Below are 23,309 nucleotides of genomic sequence, written 5' to 3'. Positions count from 1 at the left end.
CACAATATTCAGAGTTCCCTCTTCTCAGCATCCTGAACCAACACTTCTTATCACCTCTTATTATAGCCATTTAGATATGTATGATATTTGTGATTTTAATTTTCACTTTTCTAATTCCTAATGATGCTGCCCATCTTTTCATCTGTATTCTCCTTAGTGAAATATCTATTTGTGTCTCTGCCCATTGTTTGATTGGGTTGTCTTATTAACAGTCCTTTTAAATTCTGGACATAATTCTTTATTGACTATATATTTTGCAAATATTTTCCTCTAGTCTGCTGCTTGCCTTTTCATTCTCTTAAAGGTGTCTTCTGAAGTGCAAAAGTTATGAATTTTGAAAATGTCTAATTCATCAATCTTTAATGGTCTTTGCTTTCGTATTATATCTAGGAAACTTTCGCCTCTTCTTACATCTCAAAGATTTTTTATCTAAAATCTTTGTTTTATTCTAAACATTTTATTGTATTTGCATTGACATTTATGTCTAGGACCCATATGAGTTACCTGTTGCATATGGTGTGGTCTAAGTTCATAATTTTTGGAACTGGATAGCTAATTGTCCCAGCACCATTTGTTAAACCAACTCTCCTTTCCCAGCACCTTTGCCAAAAACTAAACAACTGTGAGGATTTATCTCTGGACTCTTTATTCCCTTCCATTGATACGTAGGTCAATATGCCAGTGCCACACTGTCTTAATAACTATAGTTTAATAGGACATTTAGAAATTGGAAAGTCAAGGTGTTCTTATTTTCTTCCTCTTCAAAATTATTTTGGTTATTCTAGATGTTTTGCATTTCCTTATAAATTTTAGGAGCTGCTTGTCAATTTATGCAAAAACAAAAAGCCTGTTGAGAATTTGATTAGGGATTCCACTGACTCTGTAGATCAATTTGGGCATAACTGACATCTTAACAATATTTGAGTTTTCCAATCCATGAACATGGAGTAGTCTTTAGTTACTTAGATCTTCTCTAATTTTCCTAAGCAAAGTTTTATAATTTTCTGTGTAGGCATCTTGCACAAGTTTCCTAAATTTATTCCTAAGCATTTCATTCTTTTTGAAACTTTAGTGAATGCAACCATATTCTTTATTTCATTTTCATATTGTTCATTGCTTATTTAGAAAAATGCAATTGATTTTTGTATACTGATCTAGTATCCTGCAACCTTGCTGTTTTATTTATTCTAGTAGGGTTTCTTGGTGGTTTTCTTATGATTCTTTATATGTAGAATTGTGTGTGATTAAAGATAGTTTTGTTTCTTTCCAATATGGATGTCTTTTAGTGATTTATTATTATTATTGTTATCGTTATTATTTTCTTTTGGCTAATTACGCTGGCTGGAGCCTTCAGTACTATATTCAATAGAAGTGGGACCAGGTGATCTTGCTTTGCATCTGATCTTAGAGGGAAAACCTTCAGTCTTTCCCCCATTAAGTATGTTGGTCACCATAGATTTTATCACAGATGCCCTTTATCAGGTTGAAGAAACTCTCCTTTATTCCAAGTTTGTTAAGATGTTAAGAGTTTTATCATGAATACGTGTTTTGTGGAATGCTTTTCCTGTATCTAATGGGATGATATGTTTTGTCCTTTATTTTACTAATATGATGTATTATATTACTTGGTGTCCAGGAGTTAATCTCATTTAGCCATGGTGTAGAATTCTTTAAATATGTTGACGGATTTGGATTGCTAACTTTTTTGAGGGTTAAACCTGAATTCTTATGATCAGTAAAAATGGACGTACTGCAGTAACAAATACAATACATAATAATAAGTACAATAATACACATAAAGTACCTAGCATAGTATCTGACACATAGTAAAAAGCTCAATCAGTGAGCATCATCACATTGCTTATACCATTGGTAGTAAATGTCTTCATATGACATTTCATCTTATGAAATAATGGGAAATAACTGCATAAAGTTAATCTGTTTAATACCAAAGCTATATTACATTCATGGGTGGAAGAATAAAGGTAATTAAAATTAGAGCTAACATTTACCCATTGCAACCTATCTTGCAAGCTCTGTTTTAAGTACTTAGTATGTATTAACTCACTTCCCAGTAGCCCTATGAGGTTTGTACCATTATAAGTGGGGATGTTGAGGGCTTATAGAACTTGTTCCAGTTATAAAGACATTAAGGGGAAGAGCTGGGATTTGGACACAAGCAGTCTGGCCCCAAGACCATGTTCTTTACAGCTACATTATGTGCCATCCTTTATGCTAATTACTTTACAAACAGTATATCTAATATACTATTAGCCACATGGTGCATAAAATTACTACCAATGTGCAAATAATCTCTCTGAGTTTAAGAGATTTGCTCTAAATTCACATGTGATATTTAAACCCAGACCTATTTGACACTTATTTATTTAAGTAGGCTCCACACCCAATGTGAAGCCCAATGCAGGGCTCGAACCCACAACCATGAGATCAAGACCTAAGTGAAATCAAGAGTTGGATACCTAACCTACTGAACCAACCAGGCACCCCCATATTTATTTTCTAATTGTATTTTTCTTAAGTGTGTGCTTAACTGATTCCTTGATGAATCAATCAATACACTTTCTCTCCAAAACCTGAGTGCTTTTAGAAGTAGGAACTAATATCAGTAATTCATTTCCTTTGCTTTTCTAGATGATGATATTAGAACTGACCCTTGCTTAGGCAGAGTCTGAATGAAGATTTGGCACAACAGTTCTGCAGTAGGCAGCAGGTTTTCCAAGGGTCACAATTTTCAAGTTTTTTTTACTACAACCCATAGGAAGAAATATATTTTTCATCACAATCTAGTAGATATCTAGTAGTCTCACAGATACACACACATTCGTAAAAACAAAAGTTTTATCGCCGATGTTCTTTTCTGTGCTATTCAATCTATTTTATTTCTTTTTTTAAAAAGTGCTTGTTAGAACCAACCAAAGTAATTTCATAACCCATTAATAGGTTATAAGCTACAATTTGAAAAATGCTGCATTGGAAATATTTTAGATATCTTCCAATGCTCAGATTCAGATTTATCTCAAGATGGCTTCCATGAGACAGCTTTCAAACATGAGTGACTTCTTCAATTTTAGTTGGTAACCATGCTAATTTATAAGAATAGACTCAAAATGGGTGAAAGACCTAAATGTGAGACAGGAGAGGAGAGTATAGGCAGCAACCTCTCTGACTTGGCTGCAACAACTTCTTGCTAGACACGTTTCCACAGGCCAAGGAAACAAAGGCAAGAATGAACTTTTAGGAATTCATCAAGATTAAAAGCTTTTGCACAGCAAAGGAAACTGTAGACAAGCCAAAAGACAACCAACAGAATGGAAGAAGATATTTGCAAATGTCTTATCAGATAAAGGGTTAGTATCCAAAATCTATAAAGTACTTATCAAACTCAACATCCAAAGAACAAATAATCTAATCGAGAAATGGACAGAGGACATTTCTCCAAAGAGACATATAAATGGTCAAGAGACACATGAAAAAAATGCTCCACATCACTTGTCATCAAGGAAATACAAATCAAAACCACAATAAAATACCACCTCATAGCAGTCAGAATGACTAACATTAACAAGTCGGGAAATGACAGATGTTGGTGAGGATGTGGAGAAATGGGAACCCTCCTACGCTGTTGGCAGGAATGCAAGCTGGTGCAGCTACTCTGGAAAATAGTACGAAGGTTCCTTAAGAAGTTAAAAATAGAGCCACCCTATGACTCAGCAATTGCTCTACTGGGTATTTACCACAAAGATACAAATGTAGTGATCCAAAGGGGCATCTGTACCCCAAAGTTTATAGCAGCAGTGTCCACAATAGACAAGCTATGGAAAGAGCCTAGATGTCCATCAACAGATAAATGGAAAAAGAAGATGTGGTGTATACACACACACACACAGACACACATGCATGCACAATGGAATACTATGCAGCCATTAAAAACGAAATCTTGCCATTTGCAAGGACATGGATGGAACTAGAGGGTATTATGCTAAGCGAAATAAGTCAATAAGAGAAAGAAAATTATCATATGATCTCAGTTGTATGTGGAATTTAAGAGACAAAACAGAGGATCATAGGGAAAGAGAGGAAAAAATAAAACAAGATGAAATCAGAGAGGTTGAGAGGAGCAAGATGGCGGAGAACTAGGAGACCTAATATCAGGTCCCAGGAGTTCAGCTAGATAGTTATCAACCATTCTGAATACCTACAAACTCAACAGGAGACCAAAGAGAAGAAGAGCAGCAATTCTAGGAACAGAAAACCAACCACTTTCAGGAAGGTAGGACGTGGGGAGTGAATCTGATGCAATGGAAAGATAGACCACAGTGGGAGGGGCCAGTTCCCAGCAAGCGGTGGAGCAGAACTATTAGAAGTCTGCTCCACTGAGGGACCATGCTCTAGAGGCTAAGAGGAGGTGGATCCCTTGTGGGGAAAAGTGTGGTCTCAGGACCTTCGGGGTCATAGACAGACCAGAGGTGCCTAAGTGTGGCAGAGCTCCCAGGTATCAGAGTGGAGTAGCTAGCTACAGAGATTGGGCTAAGGAGGGGGCTTTCAGGTCAGGCATACCTTAAACTGTGATCTGAGGCACAGTCGGACCACTGCTCTTCGAGCAGGGACCCCACACATGGCAGATCCGGAGAGACCCTCTCCTTCCTCCTCCGGGAGGTGCAGGAGCGTGAGGCAGGAATCTGCTGGGTGTGGAGACTCCAAACGGGGCCATGTGCCAGAGATAGAAAACCTCGGTCACAGGCCAGGTGAGCTCAGAGCGCAGCTGGAGACCAGGGAGAGGGGAGGGATTGAGCACTTCGGAGGGGGGCCCAAGATCTCAGCTCCTCCCAGCCAGAAACTGGGAGTCCACCATCTTCATTCCCATCCTCCAAAGCTCTACGGAAAGCGTTCAGGGAACAAAAGCTCCTGAGAGAACCCAAGCAGACAACTTAGCCTGGCCCCTGGCAAGGGCTGTGCAATTCTGCCTTGGGCAAAGACATTTGAGAATCAGGACAACAGGCCCCTCCCCCAGAAGACAGAGCTAGGGGAAAGCAACACATAGAATTCACGGCTTTTTCCCCATGATTCTTTAGTCTTTCAAAGTTAAATTTTTTTAATTATATTTTTTTCTTATTCTTTTAAAATTTTTCTCTTTCCTATCTTAACGTTTTAAACTATTTTATCTTATCAATACTTTTTTAAAAATCTTTTTAAATTTTCATTGTTATAGTCATATTCTATCCCTTCATTGTACTTAGCCTTATTTTTTGTATACATACAGGTTTTTCTTTCTTTAAAATTTTGGAATACAGTTTCCTCTAACAGATCAAAAAATAGCCTAAATCTAGCACAAGGCTTTGTTCTAGTCTCCAGCCTAATCACATTCTTTCTTTTTTCTTTTTTCAACCAACTTCTTATCAATTTCTTTTTTAGAATCTTTTTAAATTTTTATCTTTACAGTCATATTCCGTCCCTTCATGGGATGTTTATCCTTCTTTTTGTACCTATATAAGTTTTTCTTTCTTTAAAATGTTGAGAGGCAGTTTCTTCCAACAGACCAAAAATCAAGTCTGTGGCTTTGTTCTATTTGCCAGTCTAATTTTATATATATATATATATATATATATATATATATATATATATATATTCATATTCTCCTTTCTTCTCCCCAATCCCCCAGCTTCAGGTGTCTTCCGATTTGGTTAGTGTATATTTTCCTGGGATCGTTGCTACCCTTTTAGTATTTTGTTCTCTCATTCGTTTTTTCTTATCTGGATAAAATGACAAGGCAGAAAAACTCACCTCAAAAAAAAAGAACAAGATGCAGTACTGATAGCTAGGAACCTAGTCAATATGGACATTAATAAGATGTAAGATCTGGAGTTCAGAATGATGATTATCAAGGTACTACTTGGGCTCAAAAAAAGCATGGAAGATACTAGAGAATCCCTTTCAGGAGAAATAAAATCCCTTTCTGGAGAAATAAAAGAACTAAAATCTAACCAAGTCAAAATCAAAAAAGCTATTAATGAGATGAAATAAAAAATGGTGGTTCTTACTGCTCGGATAAATGAGGCAGAAGAGAGAATTAGTGATACAGAAGACCAAATGATGGAGAATAAAGACGCTGAGAAAAAGAGAGATAAACAACTACTGGATCACGAGGGGAGAATTTGAGAGATAAGAGATACAATGAGACAAAACAATATTAGAATAATTGGGATCCCAGAAGAAGAGAGAGAGAGAGAGAGGCAGAAGGTATATTGGAGCAAGTTATAGTAGAGAATTTCCCTAATTTGGCGAAAGGAACAAGCATCAAAATCCAGGAGGCATAGAAAACTCCCCTCAAAGTCAATAAAAATAGGTCAACATCCCATTATCTAATAGTAAAACTCAAGTCTCATGACAAAGACAAAATCCTGAAAGCAGCTCGGGACAAGAGATTTTAACAGAGAATGCTAGAAATATTAGATTGGCAGCAGACGTATCCACAGAGACCTGGCAGGCCACAAAGAACTGGTGTGATATATTGAGAGCACTAAATGAGAAAAATATGCAGCCAAGAATACTATATCCAGCTAGGCTGTCATTGAAAATAGAAGGAGAGATAAAAAGCTTCCGGGACAAACAAAAACTAAAATAATTTGCAAACACCAAACCAGCTCTGCAAGAAATATTGAAAGGGGTCCTCTAAGCAAAGAGAGAGCCTCAAAGTAGTAGACTAGAAAGGAACAGAGACAATATACAGTAACAGTCACCTTATAGGCAATACAATGGCACTAAATTCCTATTTTTCAGTAGTTACCCTGAATGTAAATGGACTAAATGCCCAAGTCAAAAGACACAGGTATCAAAATGGATTAAAAAAACAAGGCCCATTGATATGCTGTCTGCAGAAAACTCATTTTAGACCCAAGGACACCTCCAGATTTAAAGTGAGGGGGTGGAAAACCATTTTGATTTTGGTTTTCATGGACATCAAAAGAAAGCTAATGGACATTAAAAGAAAGCTAGAGTGGCAATCCTTATATCAGATAAATTAGATTTTAAGCCAAAGACTATAAGAGATGAGGAAGGACATTATATCATACTTAAAGGGTCTGTCCAACAAGAAGATCTAACAATTTAAATATCTATACCCCTAACATGGGAGCAGCCAATTATGTAAACCAATTATTAACAAATAAACAAATAAAAAAATTAACAAATTAATAACAAAATAAAAAAACTCATCAACAATAATATACAATAATAGTAAGGGACTTTAACACCCACCCCCTCACTGAAATGGACAGATCATCTAAGCAAAAGGGCAATAAGGAAATAAACCCTTTAAATGACACACTGGACCAGATGGATATCACAGATATATTTGGAACATTCCATCCCAAAGCAACAGAAAACACATTCTTCTCTAGTCCACATGGAACATTCCCGAGAATAGATCACATCCTGGGTCACAAATCAGGTCCCAACTGGTACCAAAGACTGAGATCATTCCCTTCATATTTTCAGGCCACAGTGCTTTGAAACTAGAACTCAATCACAAGAGGAAATTTGGAAAGAACTCAAATACATGGAGGCTAAAGGGTATCTTACTAAAGAATGAATGGATCAACCAGGAAATTTAAAGAAGAATTTTTAAAAATTCATGGAAACAAATGAAAATGAGAATACAACTGTTCAAAATCTTTAGGACACAACAAAGGCAGTCCTGAGAGAAAAGTATATAACAATACAAGCCTTTCTCAAGAACCAGAAAGGTCTCAAGAACACAACCTAACCATACACCTAAAGGAGCTGGAGAAAGAACAGCAAATAAAGCCTAAACCCAGCAGGAGAGGAGAAATAATAAAGATCAGAGCAAAAATCAATGAAATAGAAACCAAAAGGACAGTAGAACAAATCAACAAAACTAGGAGTTGGTTCTATGAAAGAATTAATAAGATTGATAAACCCCTGGCTGGAGTTATCAAAAAGAAAAGAGAAAGAACCCAAATTAATAAAATCATGAATGAAAGAGGAGAGATCACAACCAACACTGAAGAAATACAAACACTTATAAGAACATATTATGAGCAACTATACACCAGCAAATTTGACAATCTGGAAGAAATGAATGCATTCCTAGAGACGTATAAAGTACCAAAACTGAACCAGAAAGAAATAGAAAAACTGAGAAGACCCATAACCAGTAAGGAGATTGAAGCTGTCATCAAAAATCTCCCAACAAACAAGAGCCTGGGGCCAGAAATGGAAATGGAAGGAAAACATCCAAACTCATTTTATGAAGCCAGCATTACCTTGATCCCCCAAACAGACAAAGACCCCATCAAAAAGGAGAATTATAGACCAATATCCTTGATGAATATGAATGCAAAAATTCTCATCAAAATACTAGCCAACAGGATCCAACAGTACATTAAAAAGATTATTCACTACAATTAAGTGGGATTTATTCCTGGGCTACAAGGTCAGTTCAACATCCACAAATCAATCAATGTGATACAATACATTAATAAAGGAAAGAATAAGAACCATATGATACTCTCAATAGATGCTGAAAAAGCATTTGAGAAAGTACAGTATCCTTTCTTGATCGAAAGTCTTCACAGTGTAGGGATAGAGGGTACATACCTCAATATCATCAAAGCCATCTATGAAAAACCTACAGCAAATATCATTCTCAATGGGGAAAAACTGAGAGCTTTTCCCCTAAGGTCAGGAACACAACAGGGCTGTCCACTATCACCACTGCTATTCAACATAGTACTAGAAGTCCTAGCCTCAGCAATCAGACAACAAAAGAAATAAAAGGCATCCGAATTGGCAAAGAAGAAGTAAAACTCTCTCACTTTGCAGATGATTATGATACTTTACGTGGAAAGCCCAAAAGACTCCACCCCAAAACTGCTAGAATTCATGCAGGAATTCAGCAAAGTGTCAGGATATAAAATTAAGGCACAGAAGTTAGCTGCATTTCTATACATCAACAGCAAGACAGAAGAAAGAGAAATTAAGGAGTCAATCCCATTTACAATTGCACCCAAAACCGTAAGATACCTCGGAATAAACCTAACTAAAGAAGCAAAGAATGTGTACTCAGAAAACTATAAAGTACTCATGAAAGAAATTGAGGAAGACATGAAGAAATGGAAAAATGTTCATGCTCATGAATTGGAAGAACAAATATTGTGAAAATGTGTATCCTACCTAAGGCAATCTATACATTTAATGCAATCCCTATCAAAATACCATCAATTTTTTTCGAAGAAATGGAACAAATAATCCTAAAATTCATATGGAACCAGAAAAGACACCAAATAGCCAGAGGAATGTTGAAAAAGAAAACCAAAGTTGGCGGCATCACAATTCCAGATGTAAAACATCTGGAATTACAAAGCTTTAAACATCAAGACAGTATGGTACTGGCACAAAAACAGACACATAGATCAATGGAACAGAATAGAAAGCCCAGAAATAGACCATCAACTCTATGGTCAACTAATCTTTGATGAAACAGGAATGAATGTCCAGTGGAAAAAAGACAGTCTCTTCAACAAATGGTGTTGGGAAAATTGGACAGCCACATGCAGAAGAATGAAACTGGACCATTTCCTTACACCACACACAAAAATAGACTCCAGATGGATGAAAGACCTCAATGTGAGACAGGAATCCATCAAAATCCTCAAGGAGAACACAGGCAGCAACCTCTTCAACCTCAGCCGCAGCAACTTCTTCCTAGAAACATCGCCAAAGACAAGGGAAGCAAGGGCAAAAATAAACTATTGGGACTTTATCAAGATTAAAAGCTTTTGCTTAACAAAGGAAACAGTCAACAAAACCAAAAGACAATTGACTGAATGGGAGAAAATATTTGCAATTGTCTTATCAGATAAAGGGTTAGTATCCAAAATCTATAAAGAACTTATCAAGCTCAACACCCAAAGAACAAATAATCCAATCATGAAATGGGCAGAAGACATGAACAGACATTTCTGCAAAGAAGACATCCAAATGGCCAACAAACACATGAAAAAGTGCTCCACATCACTCAGTATCAGGGAAATACAAATCAAAACCACAATGAGATACCACCTCACACCAGTTAGAATGGCTAAAATTAACAAGTCAGGAAATGACATATGTTGGCTAGGATGCGGAGAAAGAGAAACCCTCCTACACTGTTGATGGGAATGCAAGCTGGTGCAGCCACTCTGGAAAACAGTATGGGGGTTTCTCAAAAAGTTGAAAATAGAGCTACCCTACAACCCAGCAATCTTACTACTGGGTATTTACCCTAAAGATACAAATGTAGTGACCTGAAGGGGCATGTGCACCCAAGTGTTTATAGCAGCAATGTCTACAATAGCGAAACTATAGAAAGAGCCTAGATGTCCATCAACAGATGAATGGATAAAGAAGACGTGGTATCATTGTATATATCATTGTGTGTGTGTGTGTGTGTATGTATGTATAATTGTATATATTATATATAATATATATCATTGTATATATTCCATTATATACAATGGAATACTATGCAGCCATCAAAAACTGAAATCTTGCCATTTGCAAAGGCATGGATGGAACTAGAGGGTAGTATGCTGAGTGAAACAAGTCAATCAGAGAAAAACAATTATCATATGATCTCTCTGACAGGAGGAATTTGAGAGGCGGGGCACAGGGTCACAGTGGGTAGGGAGGGAAAAAGATGAAACAAGATGGGATTAAGCATAGGAGATGCTTAATCTCAGGAAATAAACCAAGGGTTGCTGGAGGGGTGGGAGGGAAGGGATGGGGTGGCTGGGTTATGAACATTGGGGAGGGTATGTGCTATGGTGAGTGCTGTGAAATGTGTAAGACTGATGATTCACAGACCTGCACCCCTGGGGCAAATAATACACTGTATGTCAATTAAAAAAAGATGAAATCAGAGAGGGAAACAAACCGTGAGAGACTCTTAACTATAGGAAACAAGCAGGGTTGCTGGAGGCAGGGGAAGTGAGGACACAGGGTAACAGAGTGATGAGCATTAAGGAGGGCATGTGATGTAATGAGCATTGGGTATTATATAAGACTGATGAATCACTGACCTCTACTTCTGAAACTCATAACATATTATATGCCAATTAATTGAATTTAAATTAAAAAAATAGGTCTGGGGCGCCTGGGTGGCTCAGTGGGTTAAGCCGCTGCCTTCGGCTCAGGTCATAATCTCAGGGTCTTGGGATCGAGTCCTGCATTGGGCTCTCTGCTCAGCAGGGAGCCTGCTTCCCTCTCTCTCTCTGCCTGCCTCTCTGTCTACTGTGATCTCTCTCTGCCAAATAAATAAATAAATAAATAAATCTTAAAAAAAAAAAATAGGTCTGGTTGTTCTAAAAAAAAAAAAAATAAAGAATAAAACCCAAGGAATGTATGTATAGCACATACAACCAAAGCTTGGGCTTTAACCTTTTCCTTTCTTTAGTTCATTTATTAATTTGTTATTATTATTTTCTGTAGCTATTTGTAGAGGCTACATTTTAGGCAGTGTACTCAGGAGCCAAAGATGAGTAAAAGCAGGCATGCATCCTGGTAGCATAGTGGGAATGAAGACAGTTAAGCCAAAAGCACACAAGAAAATATTTTCAATTTACGCTAAGGTATTGTATGTATCAAGGTGACCTGATTTAATATGGAGTGTTAGAAATGTCTCCCTGACAAGTGTCACTTGGGCTAAGGGTAAGAGATGAAAAGAGCCTGATAGGGGACAGCATCGTGAGCATGGGCACGGGCCACACTACACTGCAGTCTTCTAAGGCTGGAGATAGCATCAGTTACTAGATGAGGGATGGAAGGAAGAGATCTAAAGTTAAGTCTGGAAAAGTAAACAGAGACAGACCATACAGGATCCTATACACCATGGAAAGAGGTGAAAGGGTTTTATGTGGCTGGGTGATATAAAGCTCATGGTGTAAAAATATAACTATGGGGGTGCCTGGGTGGCTCAGTAGGTTAAAGCCTCTGCCTTCGGCTCGGGTCATGGTCCCAGGGTCCTGGGATTGAGCCCCACATCCGGCTCTGCTCAGCTGGGAGCCTGCTTCCCCTCCTCTCTCTCTCTGCCTGCCTCTCTGCCTACTTGTGATCTCTGTCAAATAAACAAACAAACAAACAAATAATTATGGTGTGTAGAAAGGACTGGAGAGGTCCAAGATTATCCAGAGAAAGCTATGAGTAGCTACTGCCGTGGTCTGGGTCAAACATGGTGTAACAGGGTGGAGTATGTGGTAGTCTTTTGTTGATTATCTCTTATCCTACTGAGAACACTGCAGTGCATTTCATATACAGTGGGACCAGACTTAGTATTTTTGGAGCTGTCAGCTAAGAAAGAAAAGTCATGGAAATGCAACAGTGAGTCTCTGTGATAAATGGACAAGGTATAAGGAAGCTCTTACTCTTTTATCAATAAATAATCAGACTATGGTGTGATCTTGCATATTCTAGTCATCACCAAACTATATTATGCCCACATATTTTACTGGATATGGTTCTGTATAATCAAATACTCATCTTCCCTTTCTCCGAGAGTTTTTAAGATCTGTATAAGGGGCTTCAGATCTGATGCACTGAAGGAGAAAGATTCTTAACAGCCAAACCTAGCTCCATGATTAAATAAATTTATATCATGCTGGACAAGGGAAGCATGTTGTCTCTTGCCTCGGCTACATCTTTCTTTGATTAATAATCCCTTGCATGGTAGAACACTGTTGTTAACTTGCCTATGACTGACACCTTTATCTGTCTGTTCTTAGAATAAAAATAGCTTCACTCAAGTCTCATTAAAAAGGTTGTTCATCAGGGCAAATTTAATAATACCACTGCCCGTCCTTAGAGTTCAGTGGAGATCGGAGAGGAGTCTTCTGGTATGTCACCAGGTTTCTGACCATGACCTGCCTGCCATGGGAGCTAAATGCAGTCAGCAGCTACCCTGTATGCTAGCTTGGTCTGTGGAGGCTGTTTCCCTTGGCATCTCTTCTTTTTTGGATACCCAGGCCTCACCCATATCACCACATCCCATGAGGGATCGTTTCTGTTTCATTAGCTGAAAGCAATTGAAGGTGCAACAGGTCCCAGGGATGATTACATGTTTATTAGCACATTGCGGCTTACCAAAAGCCCTATAAAACACAACAAATATAACGCACAGTAGTGCAGTAGGAAAGACTGTGAACCAAATAGCTGAGTCCAGGCCCTTTTTCTGGTACCCATTAAAACCATGGCACAGATGACCAGCCAGTTATCACACTGAGGTGAAGAATGTCATTTCCAGAAGACAATGCTAAAAATGTATTCGTTGTCAGAATTTTAAAAAGCGCTTCCTGCATTTCTGTCTAAACTCCTCCAAGGGTTTAATATCTGTCATCTTCTATGTGAATCAGTCTTCAGTGGTAAACAAAATTGTATTCATTGGACAAGTAAACATCGGAGACTGGTAGTGTTCATCAGAATGTTACTGCCTCAGATTAATGCTTCATTGAATTTCTCTTGTTTCTTTCCCTTGCAAATCCCCACCTTCTCCTTTAGCACAATGATTGTTACAGAGAAGGAAAAATACTAAATATCGTTCTATAGTCATTGGTGTTCTCCATTTCTTTCCTGAGCAAAGAATTTGTCACCAGGAATTAGTTTGCATCCCTCGGCACTGCTTGAGAACACTTAATTCTTTGATTCAAATAAAAGTTTAAAATGTGATCCCAGTGACATTATGTCAAAAGAAACATGTCAAAACAGTGAGGATTCCGAGAGCAATACTGTGCCCAGAAATCCTGTCTTTGCTTTAAAGGAAACAAAATAAATCATAGCAGCAGGAATGCATTTTTTATGAGAGGCTCTTTGCAAACAGCAGAGTCCAGTTCTGCTGTCCTGTGTCTCATTTCCTCTTCCCATCTCTCCACCCTGTGCTCCCTCAAGCGTGAAGTCCATGCTTGATTGTACATCCTGCTTAAAACTCTTCAATGTCACCCCAATGCCTACAGACTCGTGAACAGGCACCTGTCAGAGGATCTGTACTGTGTTCCTCTCTGGCCCATGCTTCCCCATCATACCTGTTGTTAGAGCAAACCCAAACTAGTTTCCTTTCTCCGCTCACACTGTGTTCTTTGCCATTTCTGTGCTCAGTGCTGACTATTTTCCTCTATCAAATCTTACTTTTGGACCTGGAGAAGTCTTTGGCTCTACCATGTATTACGTGTTTGACTTTGTATCAAAGGCTTTGATTTCCTCATTTCTAAAGTGGGAGCTTAAGAGCAGCATTTTGGGGGTCCCTGGGAGTGCCATTTGTAGAGGGCTTCAGCACCTGCCCCAGAGAAGTGGCTTAATGGAGACATCGGTGACACTAACTTCATTTTGTGGTTATTATTGTCACCATCCTTCAAAACGTAACATAGGTCTCACTTCTGCTGAGAAGCTTTCCCTTACTCCCTATCCCTATTCTCTCCCAAAGTGAATTACTTCCTTGTACTATGTACTTTCTTTATTGCCCTTTTATATGTTTTTCTTATCATTAACATGGTACATGATTTGTTTTAAGGTTGCTGGGCAATGAAGTTGATCGTGTGGAAAAATGAGAATGCGAATGGGTTCAAGGACGCCTCGTAATTCATATTTTATGGACCTCCAGCAATGGTGTGGTTAGGATATGATTGTTAATGGTAAGGGATAAGTGTGGTTTTCTTTAGTAACTAAGCTTTATAGCTTTGTAAGCTAATAGTTATTGAGTGCTTACTATATGTCAGGCAAGACACTAAATGTAATATCTGTTCTTTACTACGATCAAATGTGGTAGATATTCTTATTATTCCCCTTCACACATGTGGAAACTGAAGGTGTAGGGTCATAGACCTAGGGATAGACCATCTGCTCCCAAAGCTTGAACTCTTCGCTCAAGAACACTCTGTTCTGATCTATGAGGTATCATTTGCCTCTGGGACTCTCTAGTGTGCAAATGTATTTAATACACTTTCATTTCTAATTCTATTGTAGGTACTCCTTCCAAGATGAGGAGGATATGTTCATGGTAGTGGACCTCCTGCTGGGCGGGGACCTGCGTTACCACCTGCAGCAGAATGTCCGTTTCCAGGAAGACACCGTGAAACTCTTCATCTGTGAGCTGGCCATGGCCTTGGACTACCTGCAGAGCCAGCGTATCATCCACAGGTCAGTTAGGTCTAAGGGGACAGCCTTGCATGGAATGTACAGGAAAGAATCCACAACCTGGTACATTGAACAAGTTCTTGTTGAACATGACAGGTAATTCTCACTGACACTTGCAAAAGTCCCTTAAGGTAGTCTTACTGTCTCTCTTTTGAAGATTAAAAAGGAAAATGAGCACATTGAACTTAATTTGCTCAAAGTCACAGTTAGTAAACAATAATACCAGAATCAATGAGTATTGGCACTAGCCAAAGAAAAGGTAACATACAAGAAATGTGTCTCCTTCCCTTGTGGAATCTGTGTTAAATGAAGACAGAGAAATAACACAGTAGCTATAAACTCTAACAGACAATAGACAAAAAAAGGATAATACTTTTATTTGTAAAGATATTGGTAGGTGGGGAAAAAAAAAAAAAGATATTGGTAGGTGGGGAGCCTGAGTGGCTCAGTCAGTTGACTCATGATTTCGGCTCAGGTTGTGATTTTGGGCTGTGGGATTGAGCCCTGTGTCAGGCTCTACACTCAGCATGGTGTTTGTTTCACATTTTTTCCCCCTCTTCCTCCCACTCATTCTCAAATAAAGAAATAAAATCTTTTTTTTTTTTTAAGATATTGGTAGGGTTTTTTTGCTTAGGCTTTTATTTCAATTCTAATCAGTTAACATATGATATAGTATTGGTTTCAAGAGTAGAATTTGTGTGATGTAAAGATATTGGTAGTTTTAATGGTGATTTCCTATATAGTATGTCAATCTCTATAATAACGTGGGATAAATGATCAGAGCAGGTATAGTTGGACCATATTAAGTATGAGAAAACCATGATTTGGAGATATTAAATTATTATCTGGGGTATTTATGAGAATTTTTTAATTAAGTTTCTGATTTTAATTTTAGTCTAGTTAATGTATAGTCTTATATTAGTTTCAGGTGTACGATAAAGTGATTCAACAATTCTGTACATTACTCAGTGCTCATTAGATAAGTGCCCTCCTTAATCCCCTTCACCTATTTCACCCATTTCCCCCTACCAACCTCCCCTCTGGCAACATCCATTTATTTTCTATAGTTAAGAGTCTGTGTCTCGGTTTGTCTCTCTCTCTCTTTTTTCCCTTTGCTTGTTGTTTTGTGTCTTAAATTCAATGTATGAAAGCAATCATATGGTATTCGTCTTTCTCCGATGGACTTATTTCACTTAGCATTATATTTTCTAGCTCCATCTACTTCATAGTACTGGAAGTCCTAGCCACACCAAGCAGACAACAAAAAGAAATAAAAGGCATCCAGATCGGTAAGGAAGAAGTAAAACTTTCAGTATTTCTGGATGACATGATGCTATAGAAAAACCTTAAAGACTCTACCAAAAAGTCCTAGAACCAATTCAGTAAAGTCAGTAAACCTAGGTCTCTCTGAACCCAAAGTCATAACTCTGTCTACTACACCAACTCGAATTCATGACACATATGAAATATAGGCATTAAGTATACATCATTAAGTGAAAAAATCAACACATGTGAGTCTGCCACTGTCTTATTTCTAATCTTTGAAGCACTTGCTAGGATTTTAAGTATGTTTACATCTTTACAGTGTAGTAAAAATCTGGCCAAAAAAACTATTTGCCAACCACTAAGTTGACGTTTGCCTAAAATTTGTCCAGATTAGTACAGAGCCTGTGAGTGAAGATGTAGCATCATAATTTATAGATTCTTTGTGCAGACACTATGGAACAATCCGTGTGTGTGTGTGTGTGTGTGTGTGTGTGTGTGTGTGTGTGTCCTTAACCCTGTATAACTATACGCTCATTGTTTAATTTCCTGTCTTTTGGAGGACTTATTTGTATTCGAAATACAGTCTTCAGGCAACAGATGAACAGAATTCAGACAGATTAATCATATAGGATCTTGGAAGTAAATGAACACACCTGGTGTTTTGTCAGTAACTGGGAACCCTGTTCCCAAGCAGTCTTTCTTCCATACTGACTTTCTGGACCCCATGGTTCTTTCGAAGGAGAAACTTTCCTATTGGTAGTCTGTGATGTCCTTCTCAGGGTATTCATGCTCACTCAGCCAACCCCAAATTGCCCACCCACAGTCTGCTTGGGTTGCTGACACTCTGGATCTCAAAAAGGAGGGCAGGTACCATGAGAAGTCTGCATGGCGACAAGTACCTTTCAACTTTCTTCTTCCCCTATTTGAATCTGGGTCCCTGCCTCTTCTCTCTGGGCTTCATTTTCTTTGCCCTATGCTTAGAAATGTATTCCAAAAGGAATTCAGGAGGGGAAAAAAACTCAGAGAAGTCAACATAATTTGTACCCTAAGGAGTTTGCTAACACCAGACATTGCTGCCCTTCACGTCTTCCATTGCTCTCTGTTGCTCTCATCATCATTCTGACACTTAAGTAAGAGACCAGGGGTTAACTTTCTGCCCCTTGGCCTTTACACACTCACAATTATTACTTCATGCCCATTCTCAGAAGAGCCTCTCTGAACTGAAGTGTCTCCTAACCATGGCAAATGAGTGCGAGGCAAACTCAGTGACATTCTGAGCATGGTGTGAAAATGAGAGCACATCTTCTTGGGTCAGAAAATAATGCAGTGTATTTCTGTTGCCTATAAGGCCCCACTGCACTTCCATGTGTTACATATGTGTGTGTGTGTGTGTGTGTGTGTGTGTGTATTTTTTAAAAACTTTACTTATTTATTTGAAACACAGAGAGAGAGCACAAGCAGGTGGAGCCGCAGACAGAGGCAGAGGGAGAAGCCAACTCCCCACTAAGCAGGGAGCCTGATGCGGGACTCGATCCCAGGACCTGATACTGGTACTGTGACCGGAGCTGAAGGCAGAAACTGAGCTGACTGAGCCACCCAGGTGCCCCACATGTGTTCCATCTGGTAGAGCACTGCAGCCCCTTTTACCTGTCCTCAGGAGCTGTGACATGTTGATGTGCAACTACTTATTATCTGCTGCTCTACTACAGTATAAACCTCATGAGTTAGGGCCTTGTGTATTTGGCTTTTCACTGTATAACCAGCATGTAGTAAAAATATGAGGGAATGAGCACTGCCAAAACCACACAAATGACTGACTAAAAGCCAGTTTTATAAATAACAAAGACAAAATTAGAATACAAGGCATGAAAACCAAGACTTTCAGAACTGCCTTGGTCTTCACGTGGAGTAATCATATGAGTTATCATCCAAACCAGGCTATCCTGGGAATGAAAGGAGTCACTATTAATAATTATGCTTGGGCAACAAGCAAACCCATAAATGTTCTGGAAAAAATCAGGACACATATCAACATCATTAAGGCTTTTCAAGACAGTAGTGGCCAAGTAAACATGTTAATTGGGACAGGGCTCTGATAACCATGGCTTTCTGCCTCTAGAGTACCGAATATCAAATTGAGAAGGTGTCAAGTGGCTTAAAACACAGGGACACAATAAAACAAGCTGTGTTCCTTTGTCTGAGGTGTTAAAAGGATAATAATGATGGTACTCTGAGGCTCCGGCTTGCAGGGCAGAGTTAAAAGCATGAAAAGCTTTTGAGTAGTTTCATTCTCTTTTTAAAATCTTTCTTCAGGGGAACCTGGGTGCCTTAATCAGATGGGTACCTGACTCCTGGTTTCAGCTTGGGTCATGATCTCAGGCTCATGAGATCAAGCCCCACATCCATGCTTAGCGTGTGGCCTAAGATTCTCCTCCTCCTCTGTTCACTGCTCTCCCTCTCAAAGAAAAAAAAATTTCTTCAAAAAAATCCACAAAATTTATGCTAGATTTGATGGCATCTAGGATAACAAAACAAAATATCTTTCCACTACTCAGAGAAATTGGATTGTAAGACCCACCCCTAGTTCTGAGTTATTACAGTGTGAGCAAAGAAAACAGAGTCTATGAAATTCAATAGCTTCCTAAGACAAGGAAAGACCATATGTATATATAAAATATATGAGTTCCTAATTTCAGACGCAAAACAACATTTTGTCTCTGGATACGGCAGAAGATTCAAAATCATCCCTCTCTGTCACCGAACCCACGTGGAGCAGTTGCAGTGGTGGGCTGCCATTTACTGAGGGACTCCTGGGGACCAGGTGCTCTGCTGGGCACTTGTGATTTATCTCATTTAATCTGCTCACAACCAGGAGGCTGAGGGTGTCACTGTCCCCATTTTACAGCCTAGGAAACTGGTTTAGAAAGATGAGGTAACTCGCCCAAGTTTGCATGGCTAACAAGCAGGTGAGACCTCCCTGAAGGACACGCAGACGTCTCCGCCACTCTCCACACTGCTGGTGCTCGGCATGGTTGTGGCTCTGAGGGGGCCGTGGGACAAGGTGAGACATGGCCACTGCCTGCAGACATGCAGTCTGGCTGCCCAGGCGAAGACGGTCCATGTGGAACCCACTCACAAGAGAACAGCCTACAACTAGATGCTAAATTGTGTGAGAAATCCTAAAGTACTTCAGACAAGATGACGGTTTGAGGGGACAAAACAAAGTTTCTTGAAAGCTCAGAGGATTTAAAAGGGTTTTAACAACCAGAGCAGAAAGAAGAGTCCAGTCTATGTCAGAGGAACTGTACTCTGAATAAAAGCACTCATTTATCTCCCTGGGTTGCAGAGAATCATCTCTGTTTTTCATTTTTTTCTTCACATTGACTTTCCTGCCAGCAGTGTCTACTTTAGTTATTTTTTTGAATACTGTAAATCCTGTTTCTTTCATAAATTCCACCCGAGACATAAAGGGGAGGTTGTTTGTTTGTTTGTTATCGACTTTTTTTTTTAATCCACCAACTTTAATTTTTGGCAGTTTCCTAAATACGTAGAATATTTAGCTACTTGTCCTCAATTTTAGAAACTTTCTTTTCTGCAGTTGTTGTGGAAGACACAGGATTGCACCATAACCATTAATTTTGAATTCTGTAATTGGACACTTTTCTTATTAGCAAGATGTCGAATATTTTTCTATGAGGACAGCTTGAAAATCAGCGTCAGTTTCCAAATGATGGCCAGCTTCTAGCTCAGTATTTCCCCCTTAACTGACATTAACTCGGTGAGTAAGGATTTTAAAATGTAGACACAGTGATTATTTGCTTTTATGAAGAAAACAGGGAACATGAAACCTGTTACAATCCTTCCTGTGGGGATAGTGGTATTTGAATTGTTGATTGCCACAGTCTCTCTGGTGACTAATGTGATAGAAAGTAATGATTAGGGCCCAAAGATAAATTTGTATTCACTCTCTGGTCAGATGTTAAAGAAGCCTCAGTTATAAATTCACGCTAATGAGGCCAATTGTACACGACAGTAAAAGAGTAAGTCATCCTGGATCAAAATACCATTTGTGAAGGAATGTTTGATCATTTTTTCCTTTAAGAATTACCCCGCTCTCATCAAATCTTATATATATATATATATATATATATATATATATATATATTCCCTGCTTTCCGAATCCTACAGGAATGAGATGAAACTCTAATTAGGCAATTTGTAGAGATAACTGCGATACGGTAGAGAGTTGCAAACATTTCATCTCCAGCTATTTCTGGAATGTATTGAAGGAGGAATAAAAGAAAATGTATGATCGCCCAAAATATAGACAGGATGGTATTTTCATTCATCATCTTTGTCTTCTTGGCTATCATCACAGGGACTGATAACTGATACTTGGGTTCATCTTGGAGCCTTCAGGAAGAAACACATAGGAACTAGTTTTCCCACATTTGCTCTTGGACTGAAGTAGCTACTTGCAAGTAGTGGCTATCATTCTTCCAGAAGTCAGCATTTCAATGGTGAAGAAAAATTTTAGGGATAATGGCTCTACCGTAAATATTCATTCAAAAACTGATTGGTGAGCACCTTGTTGCTAGACAGTGTTCTTGGTGTTGACTCCAATGGGGACAAGGACAGACAAGTGCCCTTCAACCAGAGTTAATGATATCACAGCGTGAAAGGGAGCCAAAGAAACATTTCAGTACCCATATCCTGTGGCACGTAGTAGAAATAAAATAGGTGTTTTTTTGCATATCCCAGCACACACACACACTCATTTGCATCTTCACAATGGTTATATTGTGAATGCATTATAATGCAGCTTCACAATGGTCAACTGCTGTCTCCCCCTCCCAAACTGAAGCCCTTATGGGTGGAGACCACCTTACTTGTGTTCTTATTCCCAGCATATAATTTAATCCAGCATGGTTGCTGAATAAATCAGTGACTGAACAAATGAACAAGGACAACCCAGACTTGTGATCCTTGGGTGAACATAGCAGGTAAAGGGTACTGTGGGTGATACTGTTTTAAGCAACTTTTTAAATTTATTCCACACATTCCTATTGTGTGCCCACAGCATGTGGAGCTCTGCTCTGTCTTTCCTCCATGGTGTATTAGTTGTTTATGCTATGTAAGAAATGACCACAAAGTGACTTAAAATAAGTCTCATGGTTTCTTCAGATTAGGAGTCTAGGCACATCTTAACTGGCTTCTCTGCAAGGCTGCATTCAATATATTGGCCAGAACTGGGTTCTCTTCTGCAGGCTGGCCTGGGCAAGGGTCAACTTCAAGTCTGGTCAGGATGTTGGCAGAATTAATTTCTTTGTGGCTGCAGGACGCGTGTTAGCTTGTATTCTCAAATTCAGTGAAGAGAGCAAAACTCTAGAGTGAGTATACTAGAAAGGTAGAGTATATATCCCTAAATAACCATTACCTAATAGAGCACAATCACAGGAGTGACATCTCATCAACTTTGTTACATAATGTTGGTTGGAATCAAGCCATACAATCAGCCCATACACAGGAGCTGGGGATGATACAAGGCATGAACACCAGGAAGTGGGAATCATCGGGGTCACCATCAATCTGTCCCCCATACTTCCTCTAAGGAAGCTGTACTACACCAGATTCTGACATCCTATTTCCTCTATGACCTTAAACATAGCCACAAACTTCCCTGTCAAGGAGGCTAGACTAAACCATCAGGAATGGTTCTTTCACACCTAAGAGTCTAGGATGATTTCGTCTTAGCTCTGGTAGGATGCTCTTCATGTATGATCTCATTGTTTCTTTGCTCTCTACCACATACCCATTTCTCCCCAAGAAGGCTGTGTAACCAAAATGTACTGTATGTGACGGCTGGGTGGTTCAGTTGGTTGAGTGTCTGCCTTTGGCTCAGGTCAAGATCTCAGGGTCCTGGGATTGCGTCACGCTTTGGGCTCCTTGCTCAGTGGGGAGCCTGCTTCCTCCTCTCCCTTTCACTCCCCCTACTTGTGCACTCGCTCTTTCTCTCTCTCTCTCATGAAAAAATCTTAAAAACAAAGCAAAACAAACTGTACTGTCTAAAGAGCGTGTGAGGGTGAGATGTGATAAACAGCTATTAGCACACTGGCCAGTTAAGGTCTTATTTACTGTCCAGTTGCAGACCAAAAGTATCTGTTTCAACCAAGGTCTTTAGTTTGTTACAGGCAGAGCTCTCCTGGCTGACATTTCACCTTTTTGTCTGACTCACACACACCATCCTGTCTTGAAAGTCACACTTCATTTTCCTGAGATGATAATGCATAGGGGAAAACGAGATCTTTCTGCAGCTGATCATTACAGTCAGCAGTTATTGAGTGACAGATGAATGAACTTGCCCACTCAGTGACACCCCCAGCTTTCTGAAGCCTGTGGGAGTGAGTCATCTGGAGACATGTTTTTCTAATTCCTAGAGGTGCCTCTTCCTTTCTGTTCACCAACATTTTTTAATCATTTAATTTATGCTATGAAGCACATATGTCATCTTCTTAATGACTTAAGAAGAGCTGTCATTTATTGGGCAAATGCCAGTGGCCACCATGATAATAAACATTTTGTATGTACTGCCTAATTTGAGAGTACCATGACGGGGTTGAATAATTTTACTAATATCATAGTGTACTAAGGCCAGATTCAAAAGTAGGATTATCTGATTCAAAGATAGCCTATGTCTGCTCTTAATATAGGCTCCCTTATTTTCACTCATACAAAAATAATAAGTACCCTCAAGATCAGATGAGCTATTTACTGCTGTTTACCCAAAAGCAGCAAACATTGGTTTAGATACAGTTATGGGCAATGAGCTAAATTGCATCTCTCCC

General features: G+C 39.0%; 1 protein-coding gene across 1 annotated transcript in view; it reads left to right on the top strand.

Annotated features, from left to right (window-relative positions):
- The window catches only part of STK32A (serine/threonine kinase 32A), a gene marked incomplete at both ends in the record, with an annotated part of 125,869 nt that overhangs the window by 52,304 nt on the left and 50,256 nt on the right, over positions 1-23,309 (top strand). The window contains one exon of the mRNA XM_080804263.1: positions 15,028-15,201. Coding sequence (XP_080660389.1) covers positions 15,028-15,201 — 174 coding nt within the window. The remainder of the gene's footprint in view (positions 1-15,027; positions 15,202-23,309) is intronic.

The sequence above is a fragment of the Martes martes genome (assembly GCF_963455335.1).
Source record: "Martes martes genome assembly, chromosome: 5".
Taxonomy (NCBI): Eukaryota; Metazoa; Chordata; class Mammalia; order Carnivora; family Mustelidae; genus Martes; species Martes martes.
Note: the sequence above shows the minus strand (reverse complement) of the source record. Positions and strands in the feature narration are given on the sequence as shown.